This window comes from Rhinolophus ferrumequinum, chromosome 13 (genome assembly GCF_004115265.2).
Source record: "Rhinolophus ferrumequinum isolate MPI-CBG mRhiFer1 chromosome 13, mRhiFer1_v1.p, whole genome shotgun sequence".
NCBI classification, from domain to species: domain Eukaryota; kingdom Metazoa; phylum Chordata; class Mammalia; order Chiroptera; family Rhinolophidae; genus Rhinolophus; species Rhinolophus ferrumequinum.
In genome coordinates this window covers 20755388-20771180 of record NC_046296.1, presented here as the reverse complement: position 1 = coordinate 20771180, position 15793 = coordinate 20755388, and the positions used below count along the sequence as shown (strand labels likewise).

The 15793-nt window shown below is 39.8% G+C and overlaps 1 protein-coding gene across 2 annotated transcripts; it reads left to right on the top strand.

Moving 5' to 3' along the window:
- The first annotated feature begins 409 nt into the window (after window positions 1-409).
- On the top strand, window positions 410-15518 carry PCYOX1 (prenylcysteine oxidase 1). Of its 2 annotated transcripts, XM_033124886.1 has the most exons (7): window positions 459-581; window positions 1361-1482; window positions 1708-1914; window positions 2943-3117; window positions 11630-11841; window positions 12193-12345; window positions 12766-15518. In XM_033124886.1, the coding sequence occupies exons 2-7, from the start codon at window positions 1473-1475 to the stop codon at window positions 13422-13424; spliced, it is 1416 nt and encodes a 471-aa protein (XP_032980777.1). In that variant the 5' UTR covers window positions 459-581; window positions 1361-1472; the 3' UTR covers window positions 13425-15518. The 2 variants fall into 2 exon arrangements, with proteins under 2 accessions (XP_032980776.1, XP_032980777.1); XM_033124885.1 differs by lacking the exon at window positions 1361-1482 and having other exon boundaries at window positions 410-581.
- Window positions 15519-15793: the final 275 nt, after the last annotated feature.

The window sequence follows — 15793 nt, the reverse complement described above, 5'->3', positions numbered from 1 at the left end:
TCCTTTCACCTAGCACCATTCACCCATTCATCTCGTACCCAACAGTCCCCAGAACAGAGCGATCACTCAATACGTTTATGGAGCTTCACTGATCTGTTTTAGACGGCGATTAGCTTTGTGCATTCTTTGAGAGGGAGCGATGGAAGGAACAGGAGATAGCACTAGTGAATAAGGTGTTTCACCCGAATAGATGGGAAGGAAGGAGGAGAGCTGGGTAAAACCCTTCTCCCGTGCCTTTGGTGTCTCTGAAGCAGAGTAGGCTTCGGAGGGGCGGGGTGGATTTGGCGGATCGAGCTCACCAGGGTTCGGAGGTCCAGGAGGGACCCTGGGACCTGGGATGCCCGTGGAGCGTGAGGGCGGGGCTCGGAGGGGCGAGGCCGGCCAGGGGGCGGGGCGGGCAGAGCGCGCAGCCGCGCAGCCGCTGGCGGACCGCGGGGCGCTTCAGGCAGAGTGCTGAGTTTTCGGAGCCATGGGGCAAGCCGCTCGGGAGCTCGTCTCGTCTCATCTGGGGCTGTGGCTGCTGCTGTGCAGCTGGGGGTGCCTCGGAAGTGCCGAACCGCGGGCCCCGCCGGACAAGATCGGTAGGCGAGAGGGCGCGGCGCGTAAGGGAGTGCGGGAGCGCGCCCCGTGCCGGGCGGCCGATGCGTGGTGCACCAGGCCCCGCAGCCGCGACGTCCGCCAGGCGGCGCGGGCCGAACCGGGAATAGCGGAGGTTGCTATCTTCCCTGCTAGCGTTTCAGTGTCGCTTTCGGTGCCCCAGAGACGGTGCCTTCCCGGGTGTGGAGATATGCCCACTTGAGGAATGGTCCATGGAAGGAGGACCCAGGAGGGCGGACAGCCGTTAAGCGTGACTGCAGCCCCTGTCTCGAGGACCTGGGTCTTGGGGGGAGACCGAGCCCGCTCTCGCCGCCTTTCCTGGCTGCACGTTTGGGAGGCCAGTCTTCTGATTTGTCCTGGAGTGACGGGCCACTTCCGCTCTGCAAATGACAGGCGCACGCGGGCTCACTGCATCCAGTCGGACAAACAAGCTGACTCGGTCTGTTTCCCACGATAGGGTGGAATCCCCTTCCCACCTCCGCTTTGCTGAGGTCTGCTTGCTCTCAGGGACCTCTGTCTTGCACAATTTCTTACTAGACCTACTTACTACACAGCCCAGATAATCCACTCTTTCTAGTTTCAGTCTTCTTGATTTCTTGCTCCTTGTTTGTTTTGTTTTGCTCTGTTTCTTATTCTCCTTAAAACTGTGTACTTTTGGATCATTGGCCTGTCTGCATTAATGAGGCTGAACAAATCTAGGCAAAAAATGGCGGCCACTGTATATAAAATGCGTGCTGGAAAGACTCACCTCTTCTGTTCCCAGGCGCTGGGCACAAAGAAGGGTGTGTGCAGGCCCATTGGTGCCTCCACAAAGAACTGACAATCTTTGGGCATCTGGCAACAACAACAACAACAACAACAACAACAATCTAATTATGTCAATTTGTAAGTTAATCTACTGCCACTTTTGTCTGGGGGCCATGGCTGTCCAGAATCAGAGAGTTCTGTTTTCACTGCAACTGTCATTGGCCCACCCCTAACCCAGGCTTCCCTAAATTGTTGATAATAGCCTTAAGTAACACCTGTTATTGTTTAATGGCTTTTTAAAAACAACAAAACTCACATAGCTGGTAAAAGGGATAGAAACTGTTCCTTTTTTCCCCCCCATAGCGATTATTGGAGCTGGAATTGGTGGCACTTCAGCAGCCTATTATCTGCGGCAGAAATTTGGGAAAGATGTGAAGATTGACCTGTTTGAAAGAGGAGAGGTGGGGGGCCGTCTGGCCACCATGACTCTGCAGGGGCAAGAATATGAGGCAGGAGGTTCTGTCATCCATCCTTTAAATCTGCACATGAAGCGTTTTGTCAAGGACCTGGGTATGTAATTTGGTCTTAGAGCTAAGCAGCTTTCTGTGTAACCATCCATGAATATTTTTATCAGATAGGGAACTGAAACTTTTCCGCCTTGTTAGTTGTCTTTACAAAGTAGTTGGTTAAACTTTTCCTCCGTTTCCTGCTAGCAGTTGGTACTGCCTTAGTTAGGAGCCACTCTCCTGTAATGGGACACTAGTTATCAGTTATCTTCAGTTATCTGGAATTACAGCCGTGGGGTGGGTGTGGGGTGGGGATGGTTGCTGTTGTCAGTTCTTAAACCTGTCCGTTCCTGTTGAAGAATCAGAATGGCTTGAGTTAGCAGAAACCTAGTGTGCTCATTTTACAGCTGGGGAAATGAAGCCTAGAAGGCTTGAAGTGTCTGGCTTAATGTCTCTCACACAGCTGTGGGTGCAGACATGTGCTTAGAAGCTGGGACATCTGACTGACTTCTTCCCTACCAGCAGAGGAGCCGGACAGGATATGAGGGAAATCTGGCAGGCCTCTGTAAGCCCTTTTCTCAGGGAATATTGGGTAATTTTGGCTTCCTTCCGGCTACCTGAAATATCCACTTATGCAAAATAGTATTTGCACAGAGATGGGATGCCTCCTTTCCCCTAGCTGCCTTCCACATCTCCTGGGGCTCTCTTTCCTCCACGAGGGCAAATGTATGCCAGGAGCAATTTATGTTGCAAAGATTCATGTCTGACATTTCTGTTTTTAAGTTGAATTCAGTTGGTACTCTGGCTTTTTTCCTTAACTTTTTAGTCTTTTTAGACTAAAAACAGCCAGTCTAATTTTGATATTGGTGCATGATCATCTGACCCATCTTATAGAGAATCTGCTTTTGGACAGTGTAGTGAGTGTATAGTGTATCCCTATTCTAAAGATAGAGCTTCTTTAATATGTCTCGGGAGAACGGGGGGAGCCCAGAATCACTCATTTCAGAATGTCCCCAATAGCTTCAGATTACCTTCTTTCATTTGCTCAGCATAGAAACCATTGACTTAGCTACCCTTTCTCTGTTTTTGCAGGTCTCTCTACAGTTCAGAGTTCTGGTGGCCTAATGGGGGTATATAATGGAGAGACTCTGGTGTTTGAGGAGAGCAGCTGGTTTATAATTAACATAATTAAACTAATTTGGCAGTATGGATTTCAGTCCCTTCGAATGCACATGTGGGTAGAGGATATATTAGACAAGTTTATGAGGTAATTTTTTTCCCCTTTCATTTAACCTAAGACCTTTTAGTTAGATGATCTTTAGGAATTATAGTTTCTTGGAACAATTTTCTACCTAACTCCAAGGCCTATTTGTAAGATTGTTAGGCAAAATGTTTTGTGTAAAATATGCAGACCATTTATCCACTTGAAAATAGAAAGGGTAGTTTATTTTTGCTTCTGAAAATGTATTTTGCAAATGCTTATTTAGTGTTGCCAGACACTCTTAAATGCTCTACAAATATTAACTTCTTGAATTATCATGACAACTCTCGGTAGGTACTATTATTAGCTTTTTTTAAACAAATGTGGAAGGTGGAGGCTTGGAGAGCTTTCAAGTGTGCAAGTATACCCACCTAGGAAGTGGCCGAGCCAGAGTTCCTACCCAAGCAGGCTGGCTCCAGAGTTGTCACTTTTTTTTTTTTTTAACAGTATTTACATTTTTTTCAATTACAGTTGACGTTCAGTATTATTTTATATTAGTTTCAGGTGTACAGCAAACTATTTAGGCATTTATATAATTTGGGTAGTGATTCCCTGAGAAGTCTCATACCCACTTGGCACCATACATAGTTACTGTAATATTATTGACTACATCCCCTCTGTTGTATCTTATATCCTCGTAACTATTTTGTGAATACCAGTTCTACTTCGTATTCTCTTCACCTTTTTCACCCAGCCCACCAAAACCCTTTCTATCTTGCAGAGTACTTAGTTTTAATCTCTGCACTGTGCTGGTGTTGTGTAGATGAATGAGGTCATGTGTGCAAGAGCTTGTAGAAAGGATCAGAAAAATGAGCTTTAATCATGACATAATGTTTCAGTGAGCCAGCAGCCTGAGGTAGGGTATGTGTCCTAAGAATTTAAATTAGGACATTAAATTCCAATACTGTCGTGGGGAGTGACAATACAGGGGCCTCTTTTTCTTCTTTATGTTTTTCTGTATTTTCAAAATTGTCTGTGTGTATGAACACACATTGCCTTGGTAATTAAGAAAAATAATATAAAATTACCAGTCTAACTTTGAAAGATGCAACATATTTTTTGTAAGCCTGTTGATGTGTGCTAATTTTTATGCTGGTTTACTATTTTTGATGTTGAAGAAATTCAACTTGTAAATGCTACTAATGTTTCATTACTGTGATTGTTCCAAAGTAGTACAATAATTGTTAAAAAAGGTTAAGTTCCATGTCATATGACCCAATATTGACCAAATATAAGAATTTGAATAGGATAAATACACTCTAGTTTTTGTAACTTATGGTAGTTAGGGATTTCTTTCTAAACATCATTCTTAGGTCAATTCTTTGAACACTTTTCCAGTGGGTACATTAGGTTCAGCTACAGTGTAGATATTTTAAAGTAGTCATTCATTCATTTATTCATTCACCAAATACTGAGTGCCTGTTATGTGCCAGGCTCTATTCTAGGTCCTGAGGATGTACAAGCTAGAACATGTCCCTGCAGTCAAAGACTATATATTTTAGTAGAGAGACAAGCGATAAACCAATAATTAAGAAAATATGTAGAATTTGTGTAGAGATAGGCAGTCACTTTTTAAAGAAGGTAGATGACATGTTGCTGCACATTCAGTAAGAAAATCCAGTTCCGATGGCATCAGATGCAACCCCACCCGTGTGTATCATTTTCTTTATCTGTGACTTGCTTAACATATAGAGAATTGCCCTTTGAGAAATTAAGACATGACTTTTGAAGTGAATTTGGGGTATTGCAGAACTGTGAAAAAGACCCAGTGAGAGGATACATAGATTATACTATTTTTTGTTTTAAAAAACAGTTGAAATTTCAAACATTATGAAATTACTGCCTCCTCCAGGCTATTTTTTAAGTTATTTACTTATTTTTTTCAGCTACAGTTGATATTCAGTATTATTTTGTATTCGTTTCAGGTGTCCAGCATAGTGGTTAGACATTTATATAATTTATACAGTGATCCCCCTCCCATCCCCATTAGTCTACTACCCACTTGGCACTATACATAGTTGTTGCAACATTGTCCACTATATTCTCTGTGCTGTACTTTACGACCCTGTGACTGTTTTGTAACCACCAATTTCACCCAGCTCCCCAACCCCCCTCCTCTCCAGTCTATTTTTGATATTTGACTATTCACCCTGACTTGTATGTTATTTAAAGGGCCATATATCATACATTTCTGTTTCTTTCAATAAATTAAGAACATACAAATCTTATTTTGATGATTTTGTTGTACCCTATGAGATAGTACTTGCAGAGAAGGTTGGTTGGTATTGAGCCAGCATGTGCCAGTTGTTAAAATAGGGAAATATTGCTGGCCTGGTGAAATAGCTGTTTGCTTCCTTCCCAGGAACTGAGTCTTGACTCAGTTTCACTGCAGTAGTTAGTCTCCTTCCTGTTTAATGCTTTACCAGTTGCTAAATATTTGTAATGTTAGCCCATGTTAGAGATAACTGAAATGTCCAAAAACTATGATTGGGAACATAGAGGTTGCTAAAGAGGAATCTGGAGCAACGAGTTCCCCTGCATTTCAGTAAAGCAGTAGTTCTCGACCATGGCTGCACAGTAGAATACCATAGGGATCTTTTAAAAATAAGCATGCTGTGTTCCATCCCTAGACATTTTTTATTTCATTGTTCTGGAGTAGGGGCTTGGGCATTGGTATTTTTAAAAGCATCTCAAGTACATCTTACCTATAGCCAGAGTTGACAAACACTAGGTTAAAATGCTAAGTTGGAGAATATTTTTGAGATTTTTCTCTCTTTGAATGGTATAGAAACCTAAGGTTCTTGCTCAAACTTTTTCTCTCCTTTTTTTTGGTTATATATGAGAGATATAGTTAAATGTGTCTTGTGTGATCTTCTGCAGAACTTTTGGGGAGTTTGCTGAACAGCTTTGGGGAGGTACATTGTCCTGTTTGTGCTTCCATTCGGAGTGTGTACAGTGTGAGTGAAGGCCCATGTGACAGTAGTAAACCCTGACACTGAGAGAGGCTTGTGGTAGGCAACACCCCACACCCCTGGGAGTATGCATCCATTCTTCTCTGCTGTTGGAAGTCCTTGGGCAGAAATCCTGCGGCCCCTGATATCCACACTTGCCAGGTTCATTTCCTGTTCTGAGCATTTATTTATGCAGTTCTTCTGGTTCGATGGCATACATATACCTCCTAACTGATCTCCCTCTTTTTGCTCTTGTGTCACCACAATCTGTTTTCAACACAGCAGCCAGAGTTTTGTTTTGTTTTGTTTTGTTTTGTTTTAACTCTTTAAGAGTCATCACACTACTTCTCTGCTCAAACTTTCTCTATTTTGTGCAGAGTAACAGCCAAAATCTGTAGTATGGCTTGGAAGACCTGACAGGACATTGATAATCCAATTCCTTATTTTTTTATTCCCTGTTTGTGATGGGCAGAATTTTGTCTGCCCCAAATTCATTTGTTGAAGCCCTTACCCCCTGTACCTCAGAATAGGACTGTATTTGGAGATAGGACTTTTTAATGAGGTAATTCATTTAAATGAGGCCGGTAGGGTGGGCCCTATCCAGTCTGACTAGTGACCTTATAAGAAGAGGACATTAGAACACACAGACTAGACACCAGGGACGTGCACACAGAGTAAAGACCATATGAGGACACAGCGAGAAGGTGGCCACCTGCAGCCAAGGAGACAGGTCTCAGAAGAAACCACACCTGCCGGTGTCATTCATTATCTTGGACTTCTGGCCTCCAGAATTGTGAGAAATAAATTTCTGTTGTTTAAACTACTCAGTCTTTGATAACTTTGTTATGGCAGCCCTAGTGAACTAATATACTGTTGATCTTCTGCCTACTTGTTCTGCCCATTATTGAAAATGAGATGTTGGGGTCTCCAACGATTATTTTTGAATTGTCTCTTTCTCCCTTCAATTCTGTCTTTTTTGTTTCATGTATTTTGGAGCTCTGTTGTTAGATGAATGTATGTTTATAATTGTTATGTCTTCCTTTTATTATTATAAAATGTCCTCCTTTGTCTCTAGGAGCAATTTTTGTCTCAAAATCTGTTTTCTCTGCTATTAGTGTCGCTACTCCAGCACTCTTGGTTACTGTTTGCACGGTATACGATTTTCCATCTTTTTTACTTTCAGTCTGTTAGTGTCTTTGAATCTAATGTGTATTTCTTATAGACAACATATAGTTGGATCATGTTTTTTTAATCCATTCTGCTAGTCTCTCCCTTATGATTGGAGTATTCAGTCCATTTATGTTTAATATAATTACTGTTAAGGTAGGATTTATGTTCTGTTTTGCTGTTTGCTTTCTATGTTTTATGTTGTTTTTATTCCTCTATTCCTCCATTACTGTCTTCTTTTGTTTTATGCATTCATGTGTTGGATGGACATATAGGTTGCTTCCACCTCTTGCCTATTGCTGCAGTAATAGGGCTTTTTAATGAGGTAATTAAAATTACTGTGAAAAAGGTTGCATAAACATGGATGTCCAAATATCTCTTTGATCCTGTTTTCAATTCTTTTGGATAGATTACCCAGAAGTGGGATTGTTGGATCATTTGGTAATTCTACTTTTAATTTTTTGAGGAACCTCTGTACTGTTTTCCATACAGCTGCACCATTTTATATTTTCACCAACAATGCACAAGGGTTTCAGTTTCTCCACATCCCCATCAACACTTATTATTTTCTATTTTTAAGATAATGGATATCCTAACAGGTGTGAGGTAATTACCTAACAGGTAATTTCTTTATGGTTTTGATTTGCATTTCCCTAGTGATTAGTGATGTTGAGCATCTTTTCATATGCTTGATGACCATTTATATATCTTCTTTGGAGAAATGTCTATTCAAGTTCTTTGCCCATTTTTTAATTGGATTTTTTTGTTGTTGTTGAGTTGTAGGAGTAGTTGTTCTTTATATATTTTGGATATTAAACCCTTATCAGGTATATGGTTTGCAAATATTTTCTCCCATTCCATAGGTTACCTTTTTACTCTGTTGTTTCCTTTGCTGCACAGAAGTTTTAGAGTTTGATGTAGTCTCATTTATCTGTTGTTTTTGCTTTTGTCGCCTGTACTTTTGGTATCATACCCAGGTTATCATTGCCAAATCCAGTGTCATGAAGCATTTTCTCTGTGTTTTCTTCTAGGAGTTTTATAGTTTCAGGTTTTATGTTTATGTCTTTAATCCATTTTGAGTTGGTTTTTGTATTTTGTTTAAGGTAAGGGTCCACTTTTATTCTTTTGCATGTGGATATCCAGTTTCCTAGCACTGTCCTTTATCCCATTCAATAACCTGATATATTTTTCAAAGATTATTTGACCATATACGTGTGAGTTTATTTCTGGGTTCTCGGTTTTGTTCCATTGGTCTATATGTCTGTCTTCATGCTTGTATCATACTGTTTTGATTACTGTAGCTTTGTAATATGCTTAGAAACCAGGTAGTGTAAGGTTTTCAGCTTTTTTTTTCTCAGATTGTTTTAGCTATTCAGTTCTTTTGAGATTTCATAGGAATTTTAGGGTTATTTTTGGTTTCTGTAGAAAATGCCATTGAGATTTTGATAGGGATTACATTGAATTTGTAAATGACTTTAGGTGATATGGTCATTTTAACAATATCAAGTCTTCCAATCCATGAACACAGGATGTCTTTAATGTTTTCAGCAGTATTAGTATTTTGTGGTTTTCAGTGTGCAAGTATTTTTGTCTCCTTGGTTAAGTTTACTCCTAAATGTTTTATTCTTTTTTGATGCTGTTGTAATGGGATTTTCTTAATTTCCTTTTCACATTGTTCATTGTTAACACATAATGCCTTTTTTTTTAAATTGAGATATAATTGACATAGAACATTGTTTTGGTATACAAATTTAAAATGTACAACATGTTGATTTGATACATTTATACATTGCAGTGTGATTACCACCACTAGTTAACACCTCTGTCATGTCACATAATTATCATTTGTTTCATGTGGTGAGAACATTTAAGATCTAGTCTCTTAGCAGCTTTGAAATACATAATACCATATTGTTGGCTATAATCCCATGCTGTGCATTAGACCTCCAGAACTTAATCATCTTCCCTAGACACTGCAAGGCTTGCATCCTCACCTCCTGCAGGTCTTTCCTTAGATGTCCATCTTTGCAGTGAGGCTTTCCTCTACCACTCATTTTTTGGGGGGCCATCTTATTTACAGTTGCAGCCCAGCCAAGTCCAAGCATTCCTAATCTTCCTTTTTGATTTAGTTTTTTTCCTTAATACTGTCATCCTCTCTAACCTGTTATAATTTAATCGCATTTGTTTATTTTTTTATTATCCGTTTCCCCAGCTAGAACACAAGCTCCGTTAGCGCTGGGATTTTTTTTCTCTATTGTGTTGACATCTGCATCCTCAGCACCGAGAAACGTGCCTGGCTCAAATTTGATGCTCCATAATTATTTGTTGAATGAATAAATTAATGAACAAATAGATAAGTGCTGAGTTACACAAATGTAGTTTAAAAAGAAGAAAAGCTGTATAAGCTGTATATTTAATTAACAGAAACTACTAGTTAACTCACATGTCTAACTTTTTAGTAAATATATATTCTAATGCAATTAGTATTGTGAAACAGTGACAGTATTCTTTGTTTATATGATGTGTGTTGTCTCATGTTGCCCTCTAGGAGACCTTTACTTAGGAGGCTTCCTTGAGTGGGGTTGGGGCTTAGGTAGGGGAGGGTGGAGAATAATTTTTTCATAACATATATAAGTTATTTAATTGGCTCCTATTTTGTCATGCTGACCATTAAGCCAATGGTCACTCTTCATTAGCCACTCTTCATTTCATGAGATATTCGGTCTATTATTTTTCTAAAGAACTACGTGTTTTTATCCTACTTTTTCCAGCTTCCTAGGAACTGGAAGCCAAATAATATGGTTGGAAGGAGTTATTTTAGTTTTTCAGTTTTGGCACTGGTATCCGTTTCTCCCCTAACGTGTATTCAACATCTTGTACACTATGCTGTTAGACAGTAGGTAATATTGAAATGGCTATGACATTGTCCCCTGTTCTCTAAAAATTTAGTTTGTTTTGGAGACAAAAGTTGATGTAAAACTCTCCTCCCTTGATCACTGATAGAGATCTTTCTTTAGCATTAATTTCTTCCATTTTTCATATACATCCTGTGCGTGTATCTTCTTACCTGTCCCTAACTGTAAGTTTGAGGGAAAGGAACCATGTCTTTCTCATTTTTGTATCACTTGCAATCTGAAAAATTATGTATTATTGCATTAACTAATTTATGTGGACATCTCTTAAGTCCATAAAGTAAAATATCTGGTGATATTTTCTAAAAATTAAATAATACAAAGTAGTATCTAAGTGCTGATTGAGTAGCATGGGTGTGAAGTTTTATGGGACTTTTGGAGATGATGACATTACTGTGGCCTGAGAAGTTGGGAAAGCCTTGGCCGAGGAGGTAGGATGCCCGCTCTGAAGGAAGTGTAGCTGTTCTGTGGGTAGGAATGGGAAATATTGGAGGGAAGAGCTAGTGCAGTGCTGAGGGGCAATGTGGAGAGAGTAGTTACAGACCCGTCAGTGGGTCAGTTGTGCTTGAGGGGATGAGTGTGTGTGTGTGTGTGTGTATGTGTGTGTGTGTGGGGGGGCAGAGAGGGCAAGTTGTGCTTGAGCTTTCTACTTGCCTTGTGACTTTTAGGCAAGTTCTTGTAGCACTTCTACATTGTTCCTTTATCTGCATGTAGAATAAAGGTGTCAGATTGGTGTTTGGCTCTAAAATCCATGACATCTGTTTTTTAAACTGTCAGGACTTTATTTAGTAAGCAGCAGTAAGCGAGATGTTTTTTAGTAAGTGGATGGATGACAAAACAAAAGAGGTATTTTAGGGCTTAGGGAGATTCATTGAAAAAAAATAGAAGCAGGTAGATAAGTTAATTCATTTCAGTAGTTCGAATGTAAGTCCCGACTCAAGATCAGGGAAATGAGAATGAAGTAACCAGAGAGATGTTAGAAAGATTGACAAGGTTTTCTTCTTGGGTGCGAGAGGCAGAAAGGAGAAGGGAAAATCTTTAAGTTTGAAAGTGAACTGAGGATGACGTATAGGATGTTAGGAGAAAGCCGTTATTTTTGGTTGGGATAGTGGGTGGGTGGAGAGAGGATCAAGCCTGGTGGAAAGATCAAGGTTCATTTTAGACATGTCTAAGTGTTACTGGAAGATAAAAAGATGAATGAAAACAAGACATACCCACTTCTTTAAGGGCTTTCCCAGTGACCATTCTAATTTGGAAGTGTGTATGCAAACACTTCCCGTGGACTTCCAGAGGAGGTGGAGGGAGAGGGAGAGCCAAGAGCTTCTGGGATACCTGGGAAGATGGTGATGGAGGTGTGTCTCACGTGATAGGAACTCATTAGAAGGAAACGTGGAAGTCAGTTTGAGTCTTATGATATTCCCCTTCGTTATGCCCCCCTCTCCCCTCTCTCTCTTGGTATTTAATGGCCATTTCTCTTCTTTTCCAAAGGATCTACCGCTACCAGTCGCATGACTATGCCTTCAGTAGTGTAGAAAATTTACTACATTCTCTAGGAGGGGACGACTTCACTGGAATGCTTAACCGAACACTTCTTGAAACCTTGCTGAAAGCAGGCTTCTCCGAGAAATTCCTTGAGGAAATTGTTGCTCCCGTCATGAGGGTGAATTACGGCCAAAGCACAGACATCCATGGCTTTGTGGGTAAGCCACAGCTGGGAACTGTTACGGTCGTTCGTTCAGAGGGGCTCACCTGAAGTTATGGCGGCTCCTGACTTTAGGCCATGAGTTGGAGAAAACTGCCTTTCACTGTGAAACCTTGACATTGTTTGGCAAAATTCTGTAAATATAGATGTGTATTTTTATGGGTGGGGGGTAGTCCTTAGCTTTCATCAGTTGAATGGTTCTCAGCTCGGGGAGATTTTGCCTCGGGGGCCAGTTGGCAATGTGTGGAGACATCTGGAGCAGAACTCACCTAATTGGGAAGGGAGAGTGGATGGAGGGCCTCATATGGAGTCAGAATTAAAACAGTTTTTTTTTTCCTACCGCTAACAGGGGCAGTGTCACTAACTTGTACTGATTCTGGCCTTTGGGCAGTAGAAGGTGGCAATAAACTTGTTTGCTCAGGGCTCCTTAAGGCTTCCAAAAGCAATCTGATATCTGGCTCAGTAATGTCCATAGAAGAGAAAACAAGGACCAAGGAAATTGGTAAGCTTTAACTTCTATTTTATTGTTCCTAATTTCCCCTGCAGAAAATAATTGCTCAGGGAGAAAAACCTGTCTTCCACCAGCTCTCACTCAGTTCCAAATGATGGAATTTTAAATTGTATGTCGTGCCATGTAGAAGTATTCCCAGGTGTGCTCACGTACACTGGCAGGACTCCTTGGATTTAAAAAATAATCTCATCTTCAAAAGTAAAAATTCCGTATTTTGTACTTATTGACAAGGTATTATTTCCATTCCAGGTAGGAAATTGGCCTCAATTTCGGACAGTTATCTTAATGGATAAACTCCTTTTTTCCCGTAGAATTATAAACTGTTAAGAAAGTATAGAATTATTTTTAGAAGGTATAAAATATAGTATGTTAGAAACGCTAAAGAAATGTATGTTTCCTTATTTCCTCTAGGAAACCCCACAAAAATGTATGAAGTGGTCTACCAAACTGGATCTGAGACCCGTTCAGACTTTTATGACATCGTCTTGGTGGCCACTCCATTGAATCGAAAAATGTCCAATATAACTTTTCTCAACTTTGATCCTCCAATTGAGGAATTCCATCAATACTACGAACATATAGTGACAACTCTTGTTAAGGGGAAGTTGAATTCCACTACTTTTAGCTCTAGAACCTTAGATAATTTTGGTCTCAGTGCAATCTTAACCACTGATAATTCAGATTTATTCATTAACAGCATTGCAATTGTATCCTCTGTAAGAGAAAAAAATAATCCTCAGTCATCCACAGATGGGACAAATGTTTGGAAGATCTTTTCCAAAGAAACTCTTACTCAAGAACAACTTTTAAAGCTCTTTTTGTCCTATGATTATACTGTGAAGCAGCAGTGGCTTGCATATCCTCACTATAAGCCTCCAGAGAAATGCCCCTCCATCATACTCCACGATCAACTTTATTATGTCAATGGCATCGAGTATGCAGCCAGTGCCATGGAGATGAGTGCCATTGCAGCCCACAATGCCGCCCTCCTTGCCTATCACCGCTGGAATGGGCACACACACATGATTGACCAAGAGGATTTATATGAGAAACTCAAAACAGAGCTATGAAATAACACACTTTCCCCCCTCTGGGTTCCAAATGGAAATATCACTGGCAAAAAAAACACAATCTGAGCAGAGATAATTTTGAATCACATATTTTGCCATTATCATTGTTTATCAAGAGTATTCCCAGTGAGTCATGAGAAAATACAAGGGTCTAATGCGTGAAGGTGTAATTATTGCATTTATGCCATCTCCAAAATTTCTTAATAAACTCTTAATATCCATCAACAGTGTTTCCCAAACTTGTCTGATTGTAAAAATCACCTGGAGTTTGTTAAACATACAGAATTCCCTAGCTTCTCTGGAGATTCTGATTCAATAGTTCTGCAGCTGAGGCCCTGGATTTTGAACAAAACCATAGAGCATTTTTAAGCCTAACACTTGAAGAACTTAAAAGACATACCTTTTGGTTGGGGACTGGTTCATTTGCACTAAACTGCTGGATGTGATCTTCAATCAGATAGTTAAAACTACTACGGGAGTTGGTGTCTTACACCTGGCTTCAGTAATTTTTACCCTTTTAAAAAATTAATGCACCCGACTTTCAGTATATTCCTTTGATTGCTCCTGTCTCATTTTTTTTAGCGGTGAAACATAGAAGTCTTAGTAGTATAACTTTAAGATGTCATACAATAATCTCCAGTAAAATGAAAAGCAAATCTAGCCTATTAATTGAAGAAATTGGCATTCTTTTATCAAATCCTCACCTATGGAGCTTTAAAAAATACTGATAGACCCTATAGAGACTCTGATTTAATGGATTGAGGATAGGACCTTAACATTACAAGTTAAGTTCCCTAATGTGCAACCTGGATTGAGTATCACTGATTTGGGGGTCTAAATGTCTCCAAAGGATTTTTAGTGCCTTAAAAATCCAAAGAAATCTAACCCATTATCAAAGCAGATCCACTTTGAGAAGAATGATTTCTCTCAATGAGAATGCTAGTAGTAACCTTGATAGTAAGACGCACTGACAGTCTAACAGCAGAGGCAATTTAAGATTACTCCAGAGTTGACCTGAGCAGGATATTCAGAATGACACCATGTTCGATAAAATCAGTTATGTTCAAACTGTTAAATACTTCTAAAGCTACTGTACCATTTTGGGGGAGAATCTGGTTGCTGAATCTCATTTTAAGGCAGTTCTCAACCTCGGCTGCATGTTGGCACCCCTGTAGGACTTGAAAGCTTCCCAGATGATTCCAATATGGAGCCAAACTTGAGAACCAGTTCTGCATCTGTTGCACAAAGATAATGAATGACTGTCCTTATTGTCACTGGTAGGACAGAACAAGTAAAAGCTTGTGAATTCAGTAGTAACTGCAGCTAAGTTAACATGCACTGTTAAAAATTTGTCAAAGGGTCATTTTCTAATTTTTTATAGAAGAATGTTGAGGCATTCATATTTTTTTCCATTTGTGGTTTTAATAAAGACATGTAGAGAATGTAATAGTTATGTGTATGTTAAACTGGTAAATACTAATGAATTAATTTAATTTCTATCACCTGTAAACTTGTTTTGCAATGGGATATATTTTTACTTTTAAGAACACCGGTGTAAAGTGTTGCTGTATGTCAAACCTCTCATTTTCACAGGGCATCTGAAATTGCTTCCTCAAAGAGCAAAACAGTTTATCAATTTGTCAAGCATATTAGTTTTAATGCAATTACAGTGTTAAAGAACATTATTTTTTTATTGGAAGAAAAATACTATTAGAGCTTGTAACTCCAGGAGACCACTCTACTCATCTTTTTACAGAAGAGAATGATAAAAACGATGCAGGGGCTGAAATGAAAGCAAGAGCCAGCTCCACTCCAGTGTTTCTCCAACTTGAGTATGCATTGGACTTACCTGGAAGGCTCGTTAAAACATTTCTAGGCTTCACCTACAGAGTGTTTCAATAGGTTTGGAGCGCATACAAAAATTTGCATTTCTATTAAGTTCCTAGGTGATGCTCCTGATCTAGAAACCACACTTAACAGAACCAGTTCTACAATTCAGTTCTATGTGGTTGAAAAATTGCAAGCCTGTCAATTTCAGTGAAGATTTAAAAATAGTTGCTGAAGAATGTTAGAATAAAAATGTGTTGGACTTCACACCATCTCTTGTTGTGATTGTTTGATCCCTCGAGCTGTTCCTTTGCCATAAACATTTTCTATAAATAGGAAATACTGTTTCAGAGCTGCATATAAACCATCCATTGTGCTGTTTTGCACGTACTGTACATACTTGTGTACACCCCATTCTCTACAGTTTTAAGTAATTGAAGATTTGTAGGCTTTTTATCAGATCATAAAAAGAACAGGCCTAAGCATCTGCTTGGTAGGTTTCTTAAGATTAGGTTTATGACACAACCACCTGTAATGTATCT

Coding starts and splice junctions, on each gene's coding strand:
- PCYOX1 (XM_033124885.1), top strand. CDS start 470: ATGGGGCAAGCCGCTCGGGAGCTCGTCTCGTCTCATCTGGGGCTGTGG. Junction 3,118..11,629: donor ATATTAGACAAGTTTATGAG/GTAATTTTTTTC, acceptor TCTTTTCCAAAG/GATCTACCGCTACCAGTCGC. Junction 11,842..12,192: donor AGACATCCATGGCTTTGTGG/GTAAGCCACAGC, acceptor TACCGCTAACAG/GGGCAGTGTCACTAACTTGT.